General features: G+C 52.5%; 2 protein-coding genes across 3 annotated transcripts; one reads left to right on the forward strand and one right to left on the reverse strand.

The window, feature by feature from the left end:
* The first annotated feature begins 5,439 nt into the window (after positions 1-5,439).
* On the forward strand, positions 5,440-13,997 carry Itpka (inositol-trisphosphate 3-kinase A). Of its 2 annotated transcripts, none has more exon segments than NM_031045.2 (7): positions 5,440-5,967; positions 11,938-12,034; positions 12,110-12,326; positions 12,423-12,627; positions 12,844-12,945; positions 13,222-13,293; positions 13,405-13,997. In NM_031045.2, coding segments are annotated over 7 exon segments (1,380 nt in total). In that variant the 5' UTR covers positions 5,440-5,484; the 3' UTR covers positions 13,609-13,997.
* Positions 13,998-14,070: 73 nt separating this feature from the next.
* Ltk (leukocyte receptor tyrosine kinase) lies at positions 14,071-20,928 on the reverse strand. The gene is made up of 14 exons (NM_001107763.2): positions 20,657-20,928; positions 18,583-18,681; positions 17,850-18,002; positions 17,307-17,402; positions 16,878-17,073; positions 16,306-16,396; positions 16,118-16,182; positions 15,856-15,985; positions 15,665-15,762; positions 15,430-15,522; positions 15,246-15,347; positions 14,981-15,115; positions 14,816-14,906; positions 14,071-14,685 (listed from the first exon to the last, which is right to left on the reverse strand). The coding sequence occupies exons 1-14, from the start codon at positions 20,706-20,708 to the stop codon at positions 14,353-14,355; spliced, it is 1,734 nt and encodes a 577-aa protein (NP_001101233.2). The 5' UTR covers positions 20,709-20,928; the 3' UTR covers positions 14,071-14,352.
* Between the last annotated feature and the right edge of the window lie 4,720 nt (positions 20,929-25,648).

Consider the following 25,648-nt stretch of genomic DNA (forward strand, 5'->3'; position numbering starts at 1 on the left):
CCTGGAAAGGAAGAAACGAGGGGAAAGGATCAAGCTGACATCCTTGATCAAGCAAGACCCTGAAGAAGGCGCCCGTAGCATCAAAATCCCAGGCTTCCGGTCTGTTGGAATCTAAAAACGCGGCTGCGAAGGGTGGAGCTGGCCCATTGGCACTAAGCGCAGGTGTGTCCTAAGGATCTGATGGGTCCCATAACTTGGCAGCCCAGGTAGAAGCATGAGTAGAGGGTGAGCAACAACTGGGATGTATTGGCTGCACAGTCGGTGAGTACCTGTGAGCTCTTGCACGTAGGCGACGTGTCCCTCCCTTCCCCAAGTTTGAGGCACCCCTGGTCTTAAGGGAGGCAGGGAGGTGAGGTCTTGACACTGCACCAGGTGACTCGGTGGCCTAAATTCACCTACAGTGGACCCTAGTCTTTGGGACGCTGAGCCAATGGCAGCTTTCCGGGGTTCCTGCTTCTGATGTTCTGTGTACTCCATCACCAGGACCCCCAAATGGAAGTCAGACCTGCGGGAACTGGGTTCCAGTTGAGAGCCACATTTGCTCTTTCACTAGGAGATGCAGCGAGGTTTCCTAGTGAGCACTTATCATAGGCAGACTCAGCACATCACTAACATACATGGGTGGGGCTTGAGCAGCCTCCAGGAGGTCATCATCTTCAAGTCGCTGGCCGCTACAAAAGACCATACAGTTCCCTATCTTCAGAGACTTATAGGAACACATGCTCCTGAGGAAGAGCAAATCCTGGTTCTGAAGTGTGTCAGGAGAGACTGCTGTAACAGCGCATACACAGGCACGGTGACACATTTTGTTTTAGACAAAAGTGATAGATTATAGAAAGTCAGTCCTGCTATCATCATGGCTATTCCAGAACATTCACAAAGACTAGGCTATCGGTATGGGTATTGCCAGAGAGGAGAAGAAACCCAGAGTTGAGAAGTGTCAGAGGTTGGAGCTGTCAAGGAAGACACCCTGTACTTTTATTTCCCCTTCCAGGACTGTCCTTCCCTACCCTACAATTGAGGTTGGGTCCAGGTTCCCACCAGCCCTCTTTCTAGAATGCCCTGGGCAGAGCCAAACATCAGAGTGACTGACCATTTGAGAATGCTGGAATAGGTAAAGAAAATGAGAGTCCAAATTTCACAATGCTCCCGAGGACCCATTGCAAACAGTGAAGGAAGTCCTGTAGCATCCTATGGTCAGTTTCCTGGATGGCTCCTGTGTGGTTTTCTTCCCAAAAAATGTGAAATAATCACCACCTCCAGTAACAGAGTCATTTTGCTCTTTGCAGCTAGCACAATGTCTGGCTCATTGCAGCTCCGTAGGTGTTTGCTCGGTGAGTGAGCCAGGCATTCCCACAAAACAGTGGAGTCCTGGGGGTTAAGGGCACTGACTGCTCTTCCAGGGATCCTGAGTTCAATTCCCAGCAATCACATGGTGGTAATGAAATCTGATGCCTTCTTCTGGTGTGTCTGAAGACAGCTACAGTGTACATATATAAATATGATAAATAAATCTTAAAAAAAACACATTGAACTCTTAAGCTCATCTCTTAGAAACTCCCTAGGGCATGTGTTGCTGAATGAAGTTTTGTACTAATCCCACCAGAGGAAAATGCTACCTTAATCCTTCCCCTCCCAACACCGAGCTAACTGCACTGAGGAGGACCTGAAGGCTCAGAGTAATGAGTCCCTCATTCAAGAGTGCATGCTTTCTTGTCCTCTCTCTCTCTCCCTCTGTTTGTCTGGAGCTGGAGAGATGGCTCAGTAGTGAGAGACCTCTTCCAGAGGACATAGATGTGATCCCCGGCACCCACAAGCCAGTTTGCAACTCTGTAACTCCAATCCCAGTGGATCTAATGCCTTGTGAGCACTGGGCATTCCCACGTGGTACACAATTAGGCATGCAGGCTGAAGCCCATACACACAAAAAAAGGTTGTTGATTTGTTTTGTTTTTTTTTTGTTTTTGTTTTTTTTTTTTTTGCAGGACCAGATAGACGTGGGGGTAGTGAGCAGTAATTTTGCATCAGCACCTGGAGTGGAGGCAGAGGATAAAGATAAATTGGATGCACACATGTGTGCGTGCCCGCGCGCGCGCACACACACAGATACTCACGCACTCACGCACACACTCATGCACACACATGTACACACATACTCACACACACATGCACATCCCTCGATTTGCTCATTCCATTTCCAGGCCTACCCTTTTCCCATATTTTTTTGTCCCATGGCTGTTGCCCTCCAGGAGAGACAGCGCTCACACATACTGAGTCCAGATGGCTAAGCAACAGGGAGAAGACTCAGGTACCTTAGCTCTCACTATTTGAAGGTATAGGAGAACCACCCCCACTGAGATGCCTCAAGAAAGCTGGGTGTGGTGGTGCATGCTTGTGACCCCAGCCCTCAGGAAGTGGAGTCAAGATTGCAAGTTGAAAGTCAGCCTAGGCCACATAGCTAGATTCTGTATCACAAAGGTGATGGAAAGAAGCTGGAGAGATAGCTCGGTGGCTAAGAGCACTGACTGCTCTTCCAGAGGTCCCGAGTTCAATTCCCAGCAACCACATGGTACCTCACAACCATCTGTAAGGGGATCCAATGCCCTCTTCTGGTGTTGTCTGAAGACAGCTGTACTCATACATAAAATAAATAATTTTTTTAAAAAGATACTTTATTTCCAATGGCAACAGCTGGTCTACGGCCAAAGCAGAGTGACCCCTGTAGCCTAGCTCAGAGCAATCAATCCCTCAAGGACCCCCAAACCTTGACATACTCCTCTATACCCTAGCTCTATGCACCTTGTTCTCTCCCAGTTCTTTTGTTTCTCAGCATACAGGAGGCCACGCCTACTCCATAAACTGATTTCCTGCACATCCCTTCCACTTAAGCAACAAAAAGTGGAGGGAGCTGGGCATGGTAGCTTACATCTGAGGCCCTGGTGCTGAGCCTTCCAAGGCTGAGGCAGGAGGGTTACTAGACTTGGAAGTTTACTATTTATTAGTTAATTATGACCTGTCCAGGCCTTGCCTCAGTAACTTCCCTGTTTTCTGCCTGAGGTAGGTGGAAACAGACTCTTGCTTGGTTGTATAAAAACTAGAAGTCCCTGAATGAACAAAGCCCGTCAGCTGTGGTGGTGCATGTCTATGATCCTAGTGCCCGAAGGCTCAGGCAGGAGGATTGCCCAGAGTTGAGGCAAAGCTAGATTACACAGTGAATTCAAGCTGGATATGGAGGGGCACACCTTTGACTCACTGCTTAGGAAGCAGAGACGGGCAGATCTCTCTAAGTTTGAGGCCAGTCTGGTCTACACAGTGAGTTCCAGGGTGGCCTGACACCAGAATGAGATTTTATATCAAGAAATGTGAGGAAAGGGAAATAGGAAGGGAGGGAGGAAGAAATTTAACTTAACACATGGTGATAGAAATCAGGGGCCTAGTCACTCCCTAGCTGTAGTTTGGGGACATCCCTAACCAGCATTCTGGGATGGAATGCACTGCGACCCCTTGTTCTTAGTTCATACATTCCCTGCTGTCCTTATCTAACCAACAAAATCCACCTAAACAGCACATACTCTTGCTGTTGTTAAGAAACGGTTTCATGTAACCCAGGCTGGCCAGCTTATAACTAATGGATAGATGGATGGATGGCTTGAATCTCTGGTCCTCCTCCTTCTGCCTAGTAGAGTCCTAACAAAGGTAGCATAGGCATTCGCCATCACCCACAGCGACATTCTTTGGTTCCTGCTATGGTACACCTAAGACTTGGGCAAGTACATAATACAAGAAGAAAAAGAATTGTTCTCTCAGCAGCTAGGCTAGACCTTTAACCTACTCTTCTAGCATTGCCCACACACTGCCTGACACACGGGTACCCAGTAAGGCGCTCCTTCTCCCTCTTCCTACTTCCCTCAGTACGGTCCCAGTCTACCCTCTGACTTCTCCATGGAGGAGGCAAGTGTTCAAACTCCTGGTTTCTCTCTCTTTTGCTTTCATTCCTTCCACACTCCTCCTCTTCCTCCTCCTCCTTCCTTCATCAGTCACCTGGAAACCCTTTCTCCCTGCCAAAGGTTCTCCTTCTCCCTCTCAACACTCTCTTCCCCTTCTCCTGGACCCTCTTAAATTCTGGCTGAAGAGAGAAGTCAAGTCGCATACATAACCCTGGGCCTGCCCCAACAATCCCAGGCTCTAGGTGCTCAGTGAGAGGGCCCTCAATCCTTTCAGGGGAAGGCAGAAAATTCTGGCTTCTGCTCACAGTAGCCTTGCAGTTCAGCAGAGCACCAGCAAGCAGGGTCCACAGACCCATCCAGAGATGACGATAACTTTACAGTGTCTGAACTTCTACATCAGTGTCCTCTTTTCAGTGCTCAGTCACAACTCTGGGCCATGTGAGGTTTTCTTCTGTTTACAGATAGGGAAATAGATGGAGGGAGTGTACCTAAATTTCCTTCTAAGGTATGGCGGACCAGAGACACTAGCGGTCTATTACAACACTAAAACACTCGCGTTTTCGAGCATCAAGCCTTTTTCCTTCCTTCCATGCTGGGCAGGGAATCCAGCACTTGCCACAGAGTAAGCAAGTGCTCTATCACTGAGCTACACAGTCAACGTCCATCTCTAAAAGTTTACTCACAGCAACCCTACAACGTTGACAGCTTCCCTGCAGGAGAATCTGCAGTTCAGAGAGGGGAAAGGGCTCGTTTTGAAGCCACAAAGCTTCAAAGAAAGGGGCGTGGGGAGGGGGAGGAGGAGAAGAAACAGCACCACCAGCTAGTGGGGGGCTGGAGAGGGGCGGTGGAAATGCAGGCCAGGACTAGCTCCGACACTTGGAGTCAGGCTCCGCCTCTTGACCTTGTTCTCTGCCCGCTGGGAAGTGGAGAGCTTCAAGGGATGGGGGGTGGAGAGCAGTCTTAGCTCGACCCTGGCCACCGACAAGTTGGGCGCACGCCTTGGGGTGTGGCTTCTTTGGGTGGCTGACGGCCTTGAACTCCGGATTAAGGGGCCCAGGCCAGAGAAAAGCCCCAGAGACTCAAAAGACTTTGACCAGGAAGGTTGGAACACGGAAAAGAGCCCGAGGAAGCGTGTGAAGGAACGGGCGCAGCTTCTTCCTGTGCAGGTCAAGACCTTTGGTTGGCACTGAAGGAATCCCTCAAAAGCCGCGGGAGGGAACAGGGCTCCGGGGCGGGGCAGGTCTCTGCAGCTTCCTTGAGGGCAGGACCATAGACAAGGCCGGGTCCGGACCTGAGTCTGCCTGTGACACTCGGGACACTGCAAGCCTCCTGCAGCAGCGAGGGCCCCCGGAGGCCCGCGCTTTCTCAGAAAGTGAAAGGAGTGGGCAGGGGGCGCGGCCGGGGCGGGGCGGGGCGGGGCCGGGCGGGCGTTGCCGAGGCTCCGCCTCGGGGCAGTCCCAAGCCCCAGGCGCTGAGCGTCTCCAGTCCCCGCCGCGCCGCGGGCTGGTGGGCTCGGCTGCCGCTCCGGTGTCGGGAGATGACCCTGCCCGGACACCCGACGGGCATGGCGCGACCACGGGGCGCGGGGCCCTGCAGCCCCGGGTTGGAGCGGGCTCCGCGCCGGAGCGTCGGGGAGCTGCGCCTGCTCTTCGAAGCGCGCTGCGCCGCAGTCGCCGCCGCAGCGGCCGCAGGGGAGCCCCGGGCCCGCGGGGCCAAGCGGCGTGGGGGACAAGTGCCTAACGGGCTCCCGCGTGCTGCCCCTGCTCCGGTGATCCCGCAGCTCACTGTGACAAGCGAGGAGGATGTGGCCCCGGCCAGCCCCGGGCCGCCGGACCGGGAGGGGAACTGGCTCCCAGCTGCGGGGTCGCACCTGCAGCAGCCACGCCGCCTCTCCACCTCGTCCCTCTCCTCCACCGGCTCCTCGTCGCTGCTCGAGGACTCGGAGGACGACCTGCTGAGCGACAGCGAGAGCCGGAGCCGCGGCAACGTGCAGCTGGAAACCAGCGAAGACGTGGGGCAGGTACGGGCCGCGGGGGCGGGGCCAGCGGGGGCTGCGCGCCGGGGACTCCGCTCCCAGCTCTGCTCCGACCGCTTTGCTTCCCCCGCCGAGAGCCCAAGCCAGGGGCAGGGGACATGGGGATGGAGAGGGACCCAGGACGACCTCTCGCCTTGGTTCTTTTTTGGGGGCTAGGCAGGCGATGGTAGCTGAGCGCTTGGGCGTCTAAAGGAGGTTGAGGAGTACGCGACCCACGGAGCGGGAGCCAGCGGGTCCGCGGGCATACCTGGGTAACTGTCAGGTAGGGCTGGAGAGATCAGAGCCGGGTAGTCTTACCCTGGGAGCCCTGAGAGAGAAAGGGGCGCGTGAGCTTTTCTCTCTCCTCCCCCTCCCGGTGCCGCGGCCCCACCCCCGCCGTTGCCACGGTTTCCCTCTCCTGAGTGGGAGTGGAGCGGAGCTCCTGGCTCGGCTCCGGAGCCGCTGCCGTCTGCTCCCCGCGCGCGCACGAGGCGTGGATGCGGGAAGGGAGGGGCGCGGGGCTAGAATGGAGCGGAACCAAGATCCACCTGCTGCGCCCCCCTCCTCGCCCTGGCCTACTGCTCCTAAGTTACGGGAAGGTAAACTGAGTCTGACAGGAACTTAACTAGTCTCTGTATGTAGTAGTGTAAAAGTTCGCGGGCCTAATTAACCGTCAATATCACCCGCCAATATTAGGTGAAGTCATTATTCGTGGTATGGCCCTCCTTTACTGGAGGTTGAACTCGGGGCCTCAAACACGGTAGGCAAGCATAACCACCACTGAGCTACATTACATCCTCAGCCCTCTATTCATGACACTAATTTGCCAAGTTACAGTGAAACACAGTCTATAGCCCATTTAGGCCTTGTACTTACGATCCTTCTGTTTCAGTAATCTCCCTTGTTTTAACCATGGCCAGATAACTAAATGAACTGCCTGAGGACTGTGCCGCGTTGCTCTAGATTTTACGCAAGCGTTCCTCCAGTGGAAAGAGAGAGACCGGGAACGCCCCACTCTGGCCAGAAGGCCGGAGTCCTGGTGACTTCGTAAGACGCGCGCCCGGGTTGCCTAGCCGCCTTGAGAGAGAAGAGCGCTGAGGTGTGGCCTGGGCCCTCTGGAACCCGGCATCCCTGCACACTAGGACTGGACCGAGCGAGGGAGGCAGTGTAACAACTCCAAGTGGCACTGTGACTCAGAGACTTACAATACAAAAGAGAAGGGGGGGGGCTCACAGCAGGTTGTCGTCCCCCCACTTCCCATCATCAGGTGTAGGTGCGGGGGCTCAGTCACGAGTCCGCTGCACCCCTAGTCCTGACAAGTCAGAGGATGATCGGGTACAGTGGTCGTCCTTGGGGCGACTCTAGACTACGTACTGAGGCGAATGTCGCCGAGGTTCCTCCAAAACCTTGGCTTGTGAGCAGTGGGAGGACCTCTGAAGAACCTCAACGGTAGAGCGGCCACTCCCCTGCTCTAATCTCAGACACCCTGTGAAGGGCGCGACCCGTGAGAGCTGGGAGGACCCAGGCTGGGGCGCAGGCACACTCGCTTCCCTGTTCCGTCCGCCAGGACCCCCTAAGTGCTCAGGGAGAGGCTGTGCGGGGGAGGACCCGCAGTCTAAATCTGGGTCTAGTGTAGGTAGCTCCCGCAGGGGTCAGGACATCCAGGAGAAGCCCAAACTAGTGGTTCCCTGCAAGTCTTCATCTTCCTTTCCCACCCTGGTCCTCGGCTTCTCCAGGAACCCGCAGGAGTAGGTCCAGATGGCCTCTCCGGGCCCTTTCAAACTCCCAGGTTGTCTCCCAGGCTTCCCAACCCCCAGCCCGCCGGGGCCTCCCCGAAGGCAAACAGCTCGAGAGCTGCAGATAAGCCTGGAGCTGTTGACAGAGGCTGCCCGCGTCTGCGTGGAAGGGCTGGGAGCGGACTTTGCCTCACAGCAGGCCCCACAGCACGCCTGCTCGGGCCGCCTTTTAGGGCTTCCCCCGGTCAGGAAGCAGAGCGACTCCCACTGACCGTTAAGGATGCACCTGGGGAAAGATAAGGTGCCAGCATTCTAGGGCTGCAGTCTAACCAGCCAGCATCTCACACCCGACCTAGAAGGCTCTGCCTGTCTCAGCCAGGTTCTACGACCTTTCTTTTACTTCCTAGTCGCTTGCACAGCCTGCTCGGGGCAGGACATGAAGGGCTGGCCTGGACGCTTTGCTCCCTCCAGCGGTCCTTTTCTCTGATAGAAGGAAAATTCAGGAACAAGAAAAGCTGAGGAACCAAGGGAGAAGCAGGAGGCCTACTCCAAGGGCAGGTGCTGTGACTCTAAGGCCTTGGCTGTCTCCTCAGACATTTGTGGGAGTGACCCTAGCAGAAGAGAGGGTGTGTCGATTCTTTTTCATCTGGTTTTATTGTCTCAATGACTCAGGCTAGGTGAGGAGACCTGGATGCTGTCCCCTGCTGGACTCAACCCCCACACATCATTTTTCACTAATTATAGAGCAGAATTTAGGTTAACAGACTTCCTTTTTAAAAAGCAAATGCCCATGGGAAGGTGAAGTCGTGGGTCACTTATACCTTAGTGCAAATCATTTAGTAAATTTAAATTGATTGCTCTCCCCACCGTCACCACAGGGAGTGCTAGTTTGATAGGACAATTGGAACATTGGGAGGGGGTTGGGCTGGCAGAAATTTCAACCAGGATTGGTGACTCTATAGGAACAGAGTGAATCTCAACCTTCCTAATGCTGCAGCCCTTTAGTGCAGTTCCTCATGCTGTGGTGAACCCCAACCACCATAACATTTTTATTGCTGCTTCATAACTGTAAGTTTGCTACTGTTATGAATCATAATGTAAATATCTGTGTTTTCTGGCGGTCAAACAACCCCTGTGAAAGATTTGTCCCTCCCAAGGGGTTGAGATCCACAATTGAGAACCTCTGTGATAGAGGCAGAGAACGGGAAGACAGAGGAAAAGATGAGGTCTGCTAGCGAATAGGCTGTCTGGATCCATGTGAGGGGCAGATGTCCACAAGGCTTCCAAACAGAGCTTAGACAAGGAAGAGGTCTAAGGCCAGGACACAGCAAGTCCCTACTTATGGAGACACTCATCTGTAATGAAGAGAAGTTATCAGAGGGGCCTCCTTTGTCATCAGCAGAGGACACAGGCTTCTTGGCCTTTGTACCAAATGTCCAGGCAGCCTACGGTTGGTGGAAGCAGTCTCTCCTTGGAGGGAGGGGTGGACCATATCTTCCCTGATGTTATGAGCCAAAATCTTCACCCACCCAACAACCCAAGAGAGACTGTCTAGCAGGCCTTTTGGATTTACTTGTTTGTGAGTGCGTTATGCTCCCTGCAAAAGAAACCATTCTTCAGAGGAAGCTGGCCATGAGTTGGCTTCTATGGCGCTTACAACTGGATCCACATCACTGGCAAGGGAGCTACACCTTGTTATAAGAAGCTTCAGGAGCTGACTATGGGAGGCTCCGCTGAGATGATGGGCAGGAAAGCTCTTTGTTTCCTGCAGGGATAGAATCTGCTGCTGTTTGTTCTACAAGACTCACAAAACCAAGGCAGGGCGAGTGGGGAATGGCTCTATTCCATATCAGCTCAGAGACTAGTCCATACTGTTACCACGCATTAACCAGTCAACCAAGCAGGTAGCATACACATTTTTTTTTTTTTTTTTTTTTTTTTTGGAGCTGGGGACTGAACCCAGAGCCTTGTGCTTGCTAGGCAAGCGCTCTACCACTGAGCTAAATCCCCAACCCCAGCATGCACATTTTTAAAGACCTATCTCAATGTTTCTCAGCCTGGCCTCAGATTCCTGGTTCACATAATCTTCCTTTTCCAACCTCCCAAGTAGCTAGGACTACAGCCATGCACCACCATGTCCAATGAGCCGGCTTCTGTGAGGCTTCTCCTGAGCCTTCGTCCTTTCACTGAAAGTAGATCTCTGAGTTCAAGGCCAGCCAGGGCTACACACACACAAATAAAGAAACCCTATGTTGGAAAGGGGGGGGGTGGGAAGGGAGAGAGGAAGGAAGGAAGGAAGAAATCACAAAACCTCCAAAGGAAGGATGGTGAAGTTCCCTCACACAGCACAAGCTGGTCCTCCCACCAGGATGACTTGAGAACTAAATGTACCCTGGTTAAATTCCTTCTTGCCCCGCCCTCCCTTAAAGTTTTGTTAGGTTTTTCAAACCACCCAAGCCTTTCACCGTTAAAAGTAATAGGAGGAAGGCCCCCTAGGTTCACCTCAGAGGTTAAAACCTTCATAACACCCTCTAGCTATAAATGTTTCACCCTGTAAAAGCATATAAAAACTGCTAGCTGATTGGCTCGTGGTGAGGAAGTTGGGCATAAGTGGGAGTCTGGAACCAGGGCATGATGATGCTAACTTGGACGAGCCTTGATTTCCTCGTGTGGTGATCCAGGTCGTATTCATGCTGTGTAAGGCATCAAGATCACATTGAATGTGAGAGAAGAGGTCCAGGATACTTCTGCTAAATATCACCTTCCTGGAATCTTACTGGACGGTTTGGAGGGCGTTTCATAATAAAACCTGGATTTATTATGCAGCAAAATGCAAACCTTGTATGTATTTAAAGATTTATAAAAGGAGTTTTGAAAGATGTCATGTTTCTAGTGGGCTGCTTCTGGCTACACCCCCAGATCCCTGGGGATTGGACATGTGATCACGCCCTAGTGTGCCATGTTGGGAAAGTGAGAGCAATGGTGACCGTAGGAAGATGAGAGGCTGCAGGGGATGCAGCAGGCAGGCAGTAAACAGTGGGGGGCTCGTGCTAGGGCAGCTGCTACACCTCCCGGAAGAAATGGCACTTGCTTGGATCACTGAGCTAGAAATCGTAGGAAGTCAGGACTAAAAGTAACCTCTCACTCCCTACCAAGTGCCTTGTCACCAACCCCACTTCTTTTTCCAAAGGCAAGGCTTTCTGGTCAATAGAATTCTGCTATTTAAGCTACCTCCTCATTTCTTAGCATTCCCTTTGGCAAGGAGGTTTGTTTCAAGATACATACATGAGCCACCCCCTGAATGTCAAAGAGCAGACACAAGACTGCTGAATTTGGGGTAGAGGGTGGAAATGTAGAGATTGGGTGGAAGGCAGAGTAATGGCCATGAGGCGAGAAATAATGCCCCCAAATACCTACACTCACTGCGGTTTTCTCTGCGGTCTTCTACTTTGCACTCACTGGTCAGACTTTCTGTTTCTTGATCCAGATCACAGCCAAGGATGCCTTGGGCTTTTGGCTTTCTTGTTTGTTTGGCTTACTAAAAAAGTGTGTAGGATCCGGGAACAGCTAGAGGGTCCTAGGGAGCCCCAGGCCATTCTTTTCACAAGCCCTGGCAGGCTGGCCTCCCTTCCCTGGTCCTGTCTGAAGAGTTGATTGTGGTCGGTGTGCCCTCCTAAGTGAGAAAACTAGGTCCCACGTGAGTAAATCCAGTATCTAAATTTGGCTCAATTTTCTCTAGGAGTTGGATGGAGGGAGTCAAACTCAGTTCATTCATTACAACAGTGCTGAAAGCCTAATTGTTTCCCCATTTTACAGATGAAGAAAAAATAATGCACATAAGCATTTTTTAATGTAGATATGCAGAATTTTAGTTCCATCCCTGGCTTATACAAGACGTCACCGTGATCTCACAATCAGCATCAAGTGATTCCTGATATTCACAGAGTTCAAAAATCTTGACAGAGCCTACTCATTAGTAGAGCTAGGTTTAACCCTGAGCCCTCTAGTGCTGAATCCCTGAATGCTTTCAGACTATCCAAGTAGCTAGAAGGAACTTTTCTCTGCCTGTCTCAGTGCCTGCCACACTGGTTCGAATTTTCTTTGGGTAGGCAGCTGAGTGAGTGAGTAGCAAACGCTTGCATGAACAAGTGCTTCTGGTGGGACGGGGCCAAGTTGAATTCCTGCTTTAGAGGGACATTACTGAGATACTGACTCGCAGACCTGGACTTGTTGCTTTCAGAAAAGCCATTGGCAGAAGATCCGTACCATGGTCAACCTGCCTGTCATGAGTCCTTTCAAAAAGCGCTACTCCTGGGTGCAGTTAGCAGGGCACACAGGTGAGCATCATTGCAGCTGGGTGATGTCGCTTTGACAGGAAGGTGTGGGCAGTTCTAACTGGTGACCCTGTGCAGGGAGTTTCAAAGCTGCGGGCACCAGCGGCCTGATCCTGAAGCGCAGCTCGGAGCCTGAACACTACTGCCTGGTGCGGTTGATGGCTGATGTGCTGCGTGGGTGTGTGCCGGCCTTCCACGGTGTGGTCGAGCGGGATGGTGAAAGCTACTTACAGTTACAGGACCTGCTTGATGGCTTCGATGGACCTTGCGTGCTTGACTGCAAGATGGGTGTCAGGTTTGTGTCCCCTCTCTCTTGGTTGGGCAGAATCAATCCGGGAACCAAGGACTGGGATAAAAGCTCACATGCCTGGTCCCTGCCCGCACCTCACAGAACTTACCTGGAAGAAGAGCTGACCAAAGCCCGAGAACGGCCCAAGCTGCGAAAGGACATGTATAAGAAAATGCTGGCCGTGGACCCCGAGGCACCTACTGAGGAGGAGCATGCGCAGCGTGCCGTCACAAAACCTCGATACATGCAATGGCGCGAAGGCATCAGCTCCAGCACTACACTCGGCTTCCGCATCGAGGGCATCAAGGTGGGTCAGGTTCCCCTCACTTTGCATGACCTCTCTTCTGCCCCATCTTCAGTGCTCATGAGCTCCAGCCTCGACCATCCCCAAGAGACACCCTCTGATAGCCATCTCTTCATCCCCAGAGGTTAAGCCCCCGGGGAGGTACCACTGCCCTTTGCATGATCCTCTCTCCCCTCAGATGGGTCCTGGTCTCTGACACTCCTTGCCCACCTCCTTCAGAAAGCCGATGGATCTTGCAGTACTGATTTCAAAACTACACGAAGCAGAGAGCAAGTGACTCGAGTCTTTGAGGAGTTCATGCAAGGAGATGCTGAAGTGCTGGTGAGAGGAGGCCTCTAGAGCCTTGAGGGTTGGGTGCTCTTGTTTACAAGGGTGCCTCTTGGCGAGTGTCCTTACCTGTGCTGTGCCCAGTGGTAGCACTTCCCTTGTGGTACTGTCATTGTTTTTCCTCCTCTCCTATGTGAGCCACATGGTGTCTGTGTCTTCCCCACGACAGTGTTTGTTAGGCAAGTCGAAATAAATGCATGGTGCTTCCCAGAGTCAGCAGAGCCGCCCGCGGTGTGACATTAATCTGTCCACTCTGACTCTTCCTTCCAGAAGAGGTATCTGAACCGCCTACAGCAGATCCGGGATACCCTGGAGATCTCTGATTTCTTTAGACGGCACGAGGTAAGAGGTGGGTGGGCTCAGGACCTGGGTTTGTGCTTTATGAGGTTAAGAATGGGAAAGTGGGGTGTTTCTGGGAAAGGCGGGTGGCCTGACTGCCATGGCGGTCGGCAGGTGATTGGCAGCTCACTCCTCTTCGTGCATGACCATTGCCATCGCGCTGGTGTGTGGCTCATCGATTTTGGCAAGACCACGCCTCTCCCCGATGGCCAGATCCTGGATCATCGGAGGCCCTGGGAGGAGGGCAATCGTGAGGACGGCTATTTGCTGGGGCTGGACAATCTCATTGGCATCTTGGCCAACCTGGCTGAGAGATGAGGCTGGGCCCTTTTCCCTCAGCTTGGGCCAGCTGGTCAGAGATGTGGACCTGTGGCTGCATCCCCACCATGCATGCCGGCAAGAGACTGGAACCCCGCTGGGCGGGCAGTTCACATGGTCCTGGAGGACCAGGTGCCATCCACTAAGGGGGTGTAGTACATTAGGAGCTGGCTTCTACACAAGCCTGTCTCCCAGAGCTGAATGACACTAATTTATAGGAGAGGAAGGAAACAGTGGGCTTCTCCCCCAGCCTTGTCAAGTGACTTTGCACCTCTCCAGAGGGTCCCGATCCAGAATTGTACTTCACAGGTATATAGACTTACTGGTCTAACTTCCTACACTACCATGGACACCCTTCCTAATAAAACTCAAAGATTCAGCTTCTGTGACTCAAGACTATTCCCCTTCACCTCTGGTTCTCTCTTCCTCAGTTCCAGACTCCTTCACATTCACTCAGAGAACTGAAGAATTAGAAGGGTTTTATTATCATCATCATCATCATCACCATCATCATCATCACCATCACCATTACTAAAAACATTTGTAGCACTGGCATGGGTCAGAGGAAAGATACTTATAGGGAGTGGACAATCCAGGATTCCCAACTGACTCCAAAGACTGAGAGTAGCCCAGGCCTTCCCCAAGAGGGTCGAGGATGGTTTCCAGTGTAAAAAGGCCAGGCAGGCCGCTTGGACATCCCTGAAACATGCCTGAACATGCAGCAGAGACTGCAGGGGGCAGAGGCTACTGCTCGCCTGGAAAGGAATCCGAGGAGGGGCCATTGCTAAGGTCAATGTCTGAATCTTCACCCTGGGGGCTCCTTGGGGTCCAGGAGCCATAGGTGGGGTTCCAAATGTTCTGAGGTTGAAGGCATCTGGATGTGAGGGTCTTGAGGCCAGAGGGCAGCTGAGAGCCAAGAAGGTCTCCTCCCCGGCTTTTCAAGTTCTGGGAACTCAGTTCCAGGGTCTTTGGGGATCTAAGACCTTCCAGTGACCTGTTCCCCGGCCCAGAGGCCCCTTCCTCCTCCACAATGGGCCCTGGTTCCATGGGCAAGGGCGAGTTCAGCACATCAGGGTCCTGAAATGGGAGAGTTGGGGGACAGGGAACCACATGGCTACTTTATGGCTTTCTTCCTGCCCTACAGAACCAGGGTAGTTAGAGGGGATCAAAGGGATATTGGGGAGCTGTGAGTGGGGTGGGGGCACACCTGAATGCAGTATTGAATGCGCTCCAAGATGCTGGCAAAGTCAGGGCGGAGCTCAGGTTGAAGCTGCCAGCACTGGGTCATGATTCGGTACCTGGGGAGAGGCAGGAGTTGATCTCTCCCAAAACCTTTTAATAACTCCCTCCCTGGGGGACACTGTTAACTCACACTGGCCCAGGACAGTTCCTAGGAGGGTCCATCCTGTTCCCTGTGGCAATGAAGTCTAGAACCTCCTGGTTGGTGTGTCCAGGGTAGGGCATATAACCTAGTGAGAAGATCTCCCAGAGCAGGACCCCAAAAGACCTATATCAGGTGGAAGGAACAAGCAAGCCCCATCATATGTAGCGTCCCCTGCCATCACATGAGGTGGCATGAAGGGATAGGATTAGCTTCAGGGCAGAAGAGGGGAGCACAGCAGGGGACGTGCTATTACCAGGAGTCCGTCTTGGATGTGAAAAGGCCCTCCAGGAGAGCTTCTGGGGGCATCCACTTCACTGGGAGCAAGGTCCGGCCCCCTTTGCGATAATAACTGGCCCTACGTAAAGAGAAAGTGATGAGTTTTTCGGTGCTGTCAAGCCAGCCTCCTTGAAGGAGCAGTTTTCCCAGTCCCTGCTCACTGGTAGATATCTCTTGCCATTCCAAAGTCTCCAATCTTGGCCACTCGGCTGTCTCCACTGCAGCTAAGCAGACAGTTTCGGGCGGCAATGTCTCTGTGGAACAGACTAAATAGTCATGCCAGCACACCGGTGCTCTGGCTTGTTCTGATTCACTTCTTTAAAGGTTGTGTACAGAGAGGGATGCTCTGAGGGGACAAGTGGGCCAAGGGTCTCCAGAGTCAAGATTGTTTCCAACCTGTGGATAAAGTGATTTTCCTCCAAGTAGTGGCAGCCCTGAGCTATATCCTGGGCCAACTGTAATAGGTCCTGCATGGTCAGAGGTGACAGTTGTCCCTGAGTTGGGCAGAAGGTACATCAGTTCATCCAGATCATAGAACAAATGGTCAGGATTTTAGAAGGTCTGGGGAGCCCAGAGAAGGGCCTTACCGGGTGTGGTCTGCTATGCCTCAGAAAGCTCTTCATGTCCCCACCAGACATCAGCTCCAGCAGAATGAGGCGAGGGGCAGCCTGGAAGCTGAGCCCCACACAGCGTACAATATTCTGATGGCTGAACTTGCTGAGTGGAAATGGTGCATATACCCCGTCACCTGTGGGGAGATAAGCAAGTCCTAGATCCAATTAAAGTGCAGAAAACCTCTGTGCCCTAATGCTGCCTCCCACCACACCCTCCTGCTGCCCTCAGGTGCACCTGATGATGAGAGCCTCCATGAGAAAGTCCAGCTCATCCTGAGGGGAGCAGAGCTCCGGCAGAGTCTGGGAGGGAAAGCAGAACACTCCTAAGCTTTGGCTGGTGCTTTAGGAGGTGATTAACGAAGGCTGTAGCACAGCCCATCCTTCCATAGGCCTACCCCAAGCGGAAGTCCTACCCCTTCTCACCTTGATAGCCACCGGAAGAGGGCTGGAATCCCCAGGAAGACCAATCACTAGTCCCTCATACACTTCCCCAAAGGCACCATGGCCAAGGGCTCTGTAAGAGAAAAAGTTGGAAGGAAGGGGAGGGCATAGACAGACATGGTCTATGTAGGAGGCCATGCCCCTTTGTCTCTCTGGTTCTCACCCCATAAGCCCAGATGACCTTCTCTGAGCTCTCTCTGGGCCAGGGATGCTCTCAGACACAAGCTAATGCTGACACACAGAGCTGGGGCAGAAGAGAGGGCCAGTGTCAGGGTCCTAATGTAGGATAAGGCCTCTCCTTGTGTTAATGCAGACCCTTCTGGGAGAAAGGCAAGCTGTGGGTTCCAGAACAGTCATATTCCCAGGTCTCTGCACCCCAGAAGTGGTGCAAAAGCTGACCCTCTACATGTTACTTTGCCTTTTGGAACTTCCTCTGCACAGGGGATTTGAGTTAGATGCTCTCTGGAATTCATAATACATCAACAGGAGGAAGGATGGGGAAAAGGGCAGGGGTTCGGGGTGCATACCATCGCAGGAGGTGGTCAAGGACTCACCTGAGTAGAGTGACATTGGCTGGGGAAACCTCAGTGAGCCCTTGGGGCAGAGGCCAGGCCTGGGCAGGGCTGAGCCCCACCTGACAGTAATATGGGTTGGGTGCTGTCCTGATGGCAGAGGTTCTCAGCTTACTCAGCTCAAGCTCAGGGCCTGGCAGCCTGGTTCCCCGCAGGCTCTGACATTTCTTCTGGTTCACTGCGGATGAGAAGAGAAGTCTACCATCTACCTACCCATCAGGTCCATGCTGCTGTCCCAGAACACCTTTCCAAAAGTCCAGCACTACTCCTTAAACGCTGAGAGGAATCTACCATTGCTCTGTGGGGGTAAGGGCCATGAAGTCAACCACACTTACCCTAGAACCACAGAGAAGTCCATCACACCTTAGTAGAGAAGGGTCAGCTTGCATCAGTCATGCTAGATGCCCATACCTAGAATTAGGACTCCACACATCATAAGGAGACTCAGCGTCAAGGCTGTCACAACAGCTCCCATCATTATCAGAGGGCTTGTGGTGGTTGGCAGGCCTAGGGAGAAAGAACGTCATCTCCAGGGGGAAGGCTCCTCTGTCCCTCCACCTTTAAGTATTTTTCTCATTCGTCTTGTGTTTTGTCTTTTATTTTTGAGAAAGGGTCTCCCAGTAGCCCAGGCTGGCCTCAGACTCTCAATTCTGCTCTAGCCCACCCAGTGCTGGGATCACAGGTGTGTGCTACCATGTCTGGGTACCCTTAATCTCATCCATGCTGTGAGCCCCATCTCAGTGTTTACTTTCCCACGATGCCACCCACAGTTGTCCTAGACAAAAGCAACTCTCCCTCTTGAGAGCCCCTTAACTATTTGATACCTTCCATAGCAACTGCCATTTTTAGATACATATCTATATCTAAATATCCATCTTGCCTCCCACACTGGCCTACATGTTCTTGACAAGAGACTGAGTCCTGATGCATTTCCAATGCTCTATGAAGACATACCCGTGCATGTGATATTATCCACAGCTAGCTCCATGCCCTCTGGGCATATGCATTCAGCCCTCCAGAGCTCTGCCTGCCACTGGCAGTCTTTGAAAGAGCAGTGACTGCAATTGGGGTGCCTTCGGATCTCCACCTCAACATCGCCCTCTGTGACTCTGAGTAAAAGAATAGGTATGGCAGGGTGGGAAGTGGGGATGGGGAAGGGACATACTTTCCAGGCACATGGCTAATTCTAGTCAGGAGTGTAGAGTGAGCAGTGGTCCCAAGCACAGCAACACACAGGGTGATGTCAGAGCCCTGGGGACTTCTTTTCTGTTGACCGATTTCATTCAGAGACAGACAAAAGCATGCGTGCACATGCTTGTGAAGTCAGAATCTGTATTCTCCTTCTGCCGTGGTTTTGGGTCATCAGGCTTCTTGAGAGGCAAGGGTTTTACCAGCTGAGCCATCTTGCTGGCCCAACCTGGGGACGTCAGTCAAGCCTGGACATTACATCTTCTGAGACCCATGAGCCCTGAGGTGTTTGGAGAGAATTCATAGCAAAGACACTTGGCTAGCAGTTTGGAATACCTGTACTAGAATCACAACTCACGGATGCTTCTCAGATGTTCCTGCACCATTTAAGAACTGGGTATCTCACAGCTCAGAGCAGCCGGTACCTATGTATGGTGTGGATCTAGGGATTGAGGAGGATGGCTGGCCAGGCTGAGAGGCTGGGGTTCAGGGTAAGTACCTGCCAGAGGTTGTAGGTAAAGCTCGCCACTAGGGTGGACGAAGGATATGCCATCTTCCCCATCAGCCCAGAGGAGGTCAGACTCAGAAGTATCACCGCCTAGAGATGGAGAGTGACAAAGAGAAGATTTAACTACAAAAAGGAGACTGGGTTTGGGGGAGGAGCACCCAGCTGCCTTGTGTGGGAAGCTGGCTTATGACTGGCAGGAAAGCTAAGATCTCCCATTGTAAATCCTGTGTGGCCTTCTCTACAGTGCCGCTGCTATACAGCTGCTGCTGAAAGGCTAGAGAAGGGGGTGGGGGATGGGGGACTGACTGTTCTGCTGGATCCCAAAGACCTGGCTTAGCCTGACTAGAACCCTTGTCTGTCTGAGCCCATCCAGACCACATACTGCTCTGTGAAATGAGGGATGTTCAGCCCACAAACTTCATTCCTGTGTGAACAAGGATGTGTTGCAAACTATTTATGAACAGGCCCATCCTGAGAGACCAGGGGTTCTATTTCTTTACATCAGTAGCCCCAAACTCTAGAGCATCTTAGGACCAATTAAAGCAGATGGCCAGCACGTGTCCTGCAGCCATGGGTTCTGGACATCGTCCTTGCTTTTCTTTTTAAAATTAATCATGATAACTAAGTTTTAATCAACAAATAAAAATCGTGTGCTTATTGTGTTTGAGACTTCGAAATGTGCGTGCATCGTGCAATCCTTTAAGCCAATAAACCATTGTTTGTAGCAAGAAATCTCAGAACTATTCTCTTAGGTTGTTGAGACTAGGGATGTAGCCTAGTACTAGAGCATTTCTCTAGCATGCCCAAGGCCCTGGGTTTGACTACAGGCTGGGTTTTATCCCCCACACTGACAGAACCAAAAATATCGGTATTGTCATTACCGTGTTGAACTAAAGATAACTTAAATTGACTCCCTCCATCTAATTAAGTTTCATTTTAATGTGTGACCAACATCCTCTCAGCTTTCATCCCTGAATTTTTATTTCTAATAACTTCTGTGATAAGCGCACTTTGAGAACTACAGACTTAAACCATCCTTGCCCTTAATTTAAACCCTCCCAGCTCTGCATGCTAACAAGACCGGCCCTAAATTCCTTAGACTTTGGCAAAGTAAGGATTTGTTTTTGGAACAGGCACTTGATTTAATTTCATGTGTGATTTGCAATTGATTTGGGCTTTCCTTTTTTGTTTTTAAGTCAGGGTTCCGTTGTGGGTTCTGCTGGCCTGAAACTCACAGAGATCTGCCTGTTTCTGCAGTTTCTGTAGTGATTAAAGAAAGTTGGCTCTTTGTAAAAAACAAAAGAAGACCAGCCTGGCTGGTGGTCGTGCACTCCTTTGATTCCAGCTCCTGGAAGGCAAAGGCAGGCGGGTCTCTGTAAGTTCGAGGCCAGACTGGTTTACAGCGGGAATTCCAGGACAGCCTATCTCGAAAAAGAAATCCTGTTTTGAAACAAAACAAAACAAAACAAGACAAGACAAGACAAGACAAGACAAGACAAGACAAGACAAGACAAGACAAGACAAGACAAGACCAGACCAGTCTGTAGCCCAGCCTGGCCTCAAACTCACTAGTTACTTAGCTTGGAATCCTTCTGCCTCCAGCACCCGCGTGCAGGCGAGCATGCCACCCCGCCCAAGTCTGACCAGGTCTGACCTTCTAAGAGCACCTGCTGGGGCATGGCACAGTGGAGAGTGGGACATTCCCCATCTCTCCTCTGGAAAGCTCAGGCCAGGCACTTAGGCTCTCCCGTCACATCACCCGGGCTGCCCGACCACCATCGCAACCGGTGCACCTACCCCGGTAGCCGCCGCTGCCGCCGCCCGCCGCGCAGGCCCCGCCGCCGCCTCCGAAGCCTCCCTCCGCAGCCCAGCGGAGCGCAGCCCAGGCCTCCGCGCAGCCTTCGCCGCCCTCGGCCCCTTCCCCGGGCGAGCGTCCGGCCTGCGGAGAGGGGGCCCGCGACGTCCAGCCGCCCCTTACACCTGTGAAGCGACAGCAAGAGGCGGGCAGTGGCGGTGCGGAGCTGCCCGCCTTCCCCCGCCTTTCCCCTCCGGGCGGCGCGCTCACCGGCCGCGCCTCCTCTCCTGCCGCTGCCCTGCGCCGCCGCGCGGGTCTCCAGCCTCTCGGGGGCCGCCTGAGTCCAGCCGCGCTCAGGTCGCCTCCTGTAGGACCTCCCGCCACCTCCCGCCGCCACCAGCAGCGGCTCTGGCTTCCCTGTGCGCAGCTATGGGGCCAGTGGCCGGTCAGGGACCGCGCCTGGGTCCTGAGCCCCGGGAACCCAGCGAGAGAGAAAGAAGGGCCTGGGACACTCAACTGGGGGTCGAGGCGACAGCACCCAGTGCACCTACCCGGAAGATGTAGGTGGCGCCCCCGCCACCCCCGCCCCCGCCGGCCCAGCGTCTCCAGCCTGGGACCCTTTCGCTCCCATCAGTCGTTTCATGCTCCCCAGATTCTCCCAGACAAACGAGCTGGCTCTCGGGGCTCCCCTGGGTGGCACCAAGGTGAAACGCTGGGTGGCACCAAGGGGACCAGGGACTCTCTCCTCCCCCAGCTGTCGGCCAGGGCGCCCCTGTCCCACTCGGCCCGCTTACTCCGGGACAGGCGTCCTGGCCCTGCTGCCCCACAAGGATGTACACCGGCTCCCCGCGACTGTGGAAGAAAACTGCCGAGAGGAAGATGCCGTGCGCCCGTGACAGGTGGTTTCGGGCGCCCTTGCCACCCGCCGCTCCGTAGGCGGAGATCCTGCGGGAAGAGGCTCAAGGTCGGGAAGCCGCGGTCTGGAAGCTTCCTAAGAGACTTAGATGGACTGTGAAGGGACGGGCAGACCGAGTTTGCACTTAGGTTCCACGTGTATTTCAGGAGTGTCAACGGAGATGGCGGGAAGAGTCAAGCCCCCATCTGGAGCCACCGTTGATTAGGCGGCTGTCCTATCGATGGTTAACATAGAAGGACAGACAATGGCACAATGATAGTGACTGACACTAGCATCCCTACGTAATATTTGAAGATAAAGCGGTGGGGCTCTGGGCCCTCCTTCCCTAGACTGTAGAGCCTCAGCCTAGCAGGTGATTGCCACGCTGTCCCTTGCCAGGCACTTACAATACTGGCCGGTGTCTGGCGCCCGCCACAGCTGCACGCCTTTGAGAGGCCCGGCAGCCCCCACTGTCACCATCACGCTGTTTCCTGTGTATGCCCGGTCGCACTGTGTTTGTGTGGGTCCCCTCCGGCCGCTGGCGCCACAGGTGTTAATCACCCAAGGCCCCCGCTTGCCTAGGTGCAAGGGAAAAGAGTCGAGCTCCTGTCCAGGCCTAGGGATCTGGAGAGGGTGAGCCAAGAAAAGGAAGGAGCCTGAAGCTCACCTAGAGGATTTGGGAGGGAAGCCGGCTTCAATCTACTGGGCGTAGGGATGATTCTCTCCTCCTGGGAATTGAGGACCAGCACCGGCAAAGGCGAGGGTGTTAGAAAGGGTGCCTGGAACTCCGAGTTGGAGCAAAGAATAATTCCTGAAAGGTGACAGGGAGAAAGAGGGATTAGAAGAAGATGCGGAATGTGGGAGACGCAGGACATAGATAGCCCCTCAGCGGTACCCTGCTTCCAGCCACACCCCGAATGCCGCCCAGCTGGTGCATACAGAGCCTGAAGCTAGACACCTACCACCCAACTGGGTCACCCAAGACATATGTCACGTCCTCTATTCAAGAGTTCTCACGGACTGACTTGGGCGCTGCACCGCTCCGGGTTGTGCAGCACCCCACCCCTCTTCCTCTACCTTCCTCCCAGGTAGTGCCAAGGCCCCACCTGATTCTGAGATTTGGACACGCTCCGCGCCTTTCTTGCTGCACTCTATCTAGAAGCACAAGGCCACCTTAGAAGGACCCATTGAGACCTGGTCTCTTGCTAATGCGGCCACAAATCTAGGTGTCTCTGGTTGGCTGGTGCTGACTACCAAACAGCACTTACCCGCAGCTCCCAGGCACAGCAGCAGCTGGCGGGAGTAGCCCATCGCCCGGTCTTTTGATCTTTTGGTTCCAGCTAAGGATGGGGGTTGAGAACTCGCTACTCTGGACCCCGGCTGCAGTTTATAGGCGTGTCCAGCAGTCTCAGAGCTATCACCACTACCCCGTCGATTTCCAGCTGGCCTGGAAACACTCACGTCAGACCCGGGAAATAGGAAAAGGCGGGGCATGAGGGCAGCGAGGTCCCCAGGCTTCCGGGAGGAGCCTTGCTGAGCTGAAGGGCTCTCAGTCTCCACACATGGTGCCCCTACAACTAGTATGAGTCCCTGGAAGGAGAAAAAATTGGCTTTACACTATTCCTTTGAGATAGCAGCCTGAATGGCAGTACCATCCTAGTACTTGGCAGTGGCTTGTGTGGGTCTCAGGATAGCATCATAGTGAATGGCTTTATTGGTGTCAGTGTTAGTGTATGTGTATGATCACACATGGGGAGTATGGAGAGTCAGGTTGGCCTCCAAAAATCCACCTGCTTCTGCCACCTAAGTGCTGGGATTAATGCCACCAGGCCTTGCTGGAAGGCGTTATTGCTTATCATTGCTGTGTAAGGCAGAACATCCCAATACCTCAGAGGCATGGCTTTCTGAGTTTGCTGCACACTGTTCCATTGTCCTGTGCACAGCCTCTTATGGCCATGACTGGACGAGGTGTTAGAAAACTTGGGCAGTGTCTGTCACATTTATAATCCAGTACCTGTCAAGTGGACATGGGACCCCATGTTTCAATGTTATTCTCTGCTTTCAAACTGGATGCCAGCCTGGGCTTACATGAGCCTTCCTCTCGAAAAGCTACTAGATATTTTAAAAGGACAGTAGAAGATTCAAGCGCTAGAGCACTCCCAGGCAGTGCAGAGTCGCTCAGATACAGTCCACCACCTGCAAAATCACATGGAAGGAAGGTTCTACAAGCCACAAGACACCCACGTCCTGAGAGAGCCCATGGAAGTAAGCCGTCAGATGGATTGTGTATTGTGCCCTTTATCTTTTGTTCAAAAAACTAATGTTAAGCCAGGCGTGGTGGCTCATGCTTGTAATCCCAGCATTTAGAAGGATGAGGCAGGAGGATTGCTATGAGTTCCCTTAAAACAAAGACAAACAAGCAAAACCTTCCTATCAGAATAAATCTTTTGCAAAGGATCTCAACTGTCTGTAGAAGAAAAAAGCGCTAATTTATTTCGTTAAAGTAATTTACTTATTCAGCCTCCTCCCAACCTCCCCCTTTGAAAGCTCCTAATTTCTAATCCATGGTTGTAAACCACCCAGGAGGCTAAAATCCCACCAGGGTCATTAGCACTATACAAATAAGTCTTGTGTGTTGCCTGCTCCAGTCCTCTGCTAGCCTTCAAGGGGGAAAGCAAGAGTCACAGGAGGATGTTTCTTTTCTTTTTTTTTTTTTGGTTCTTTTTTTCAGAGCTGGGGACCCCCCCCCCCCGAACCCAGGGCCTTGCGCTTCCTAGGCAAGCGCTCTACCACTGAGCTAAATCCCCAACCCCCAGGAGGATGTTTCTTTAGGAGGAGACAACTGAGGGAAGCTGGATCAAGATGAGGGAGAGCCATCCCAATAAACACATACTGGACTAAAAAAAAAAGTTGATGACTGAAGCCTAAATGCTAAAGATGTTTTTACATCTGAAAACTAACGTATGGCCTAGTAGGTAACTAGTTAATTAGTAAATTCTGAGTATCTAATACTAACAAGCTACAGGAGATTTTATAAAAATGGAGAACTCATGTCCCACTTAGTTCTACATCACCATTAGGAACTCTTCCATGGACAGAATTTTGTTTTAATAAGCTAAAGAAAGGAGCTGGCGGTATGTGGGGCTGAGGAGACCTGCAACTGGGGGAGCCAACCTGCAGCCAGAGGATGACAAACCTCTGAAAATCTGGTCCTGAGACCAGCAGGAGTAGGACTCCTCCCTCCCTGCTCTGGGCCTGTATGTCCCAGCATCCCTCCTCTCGCCTCCATCCTCCCATCCATAGCGCCTCTGCCACACCATTGAGGTGGTCAAGTAGCCTAATGGCCATGTTGCAGGTTAAACACCTCTCTTCTTATAAGGTTGTGTCCAGCAGGCACCTGGAATTCCTCTTCGTGCAAGTAAGGCCACAGCACCTTGGCTCCATTTACTCCAAAGCCTCTACCCACTCCCCAAAGGTTTGAAGTTTTTTTTTTTTTTTTTTTTTTTTGGTTCTTTTTTTTCGGAGCTGGGGACCGAACCCAGGGAGGTTTGAAGTTTTTGTTCCCCGCAATTAAAAGAGCTGCTCATTGAAGCCTTCTCCTGAGTCTGTTCTCATACCCCTCACAACCGCCTAAGGTTTCCATCACCCACTTCTTGCCTCCACTTCCCTCACAGGCCTCTAGTCTGATAGTGGGCGATCACGTCGCTTATGTTGGCTCACTGGCAGGGCCATACTGAACTTCTCCTGAGGATTTGGAAGAACAGTTATAGCAAATGATAGGGCAAGAAAGCCTGTGTTGGCCTGGAGAGACGGCTCAATAGTTAAAAGAACTTGTTCTTGGGGTTGGGGATTTAGCTCAGCGGTAGAGCACTTGCCTAGCAAGCGCAAGGCCATGGGTTCGGTCCCCAGCTCCGGAAAAAAAAAAGAACTTGTTCTTCAAGAGGGCCAGGGTTCACTTCTCAGTACTAAAATGATTGGTAACAATTGGTCACAACCATCTGTATCTCTAGTTCCAGGGGAATCTGATGTCCCTGTCTGGCTTCAAGGGGTAGCAGACACACACATGGTACACAGACACATGTAGGAAAACATCCATACACATAATGTTGTGTGTGTTTTCAAGACAGGGTTTCTCTGTGTCTTGGAACTCACTTTGAAGACCAGACTAATGCCTTGTACAGTAAAATATATTTTCTTAAGCAAGCCTATGTCAGAATTCAGAGGGAAGGATAATCTAGAAAGTACCAGTGCTGGTGGTTAAGTACACTGGAATTTGGTTTCTAGTACCCACAGTAGGGAGCTCGCAACCACACAGATCCAGGGGATCCAACATTATCTTCTGGTCTCTGTACACATGCCATTCACAC

The sequence above is a fragment of the Rattus norvegicus genome, chromosome 3 (genome assembly GCF_021556685.1).
Source record: "Rattus norvegicus strain SHRSP/BbbUtx chromosome 3, alternate assembly SHRSP_T2T, whole genome shotgun sequence".
Classification (NCBI taxonomy): Eukaryota; Metazoa; Chordata; class Mammalia; order Rodentia; family Muridae; genus Rattus; species Rattus norvegicus.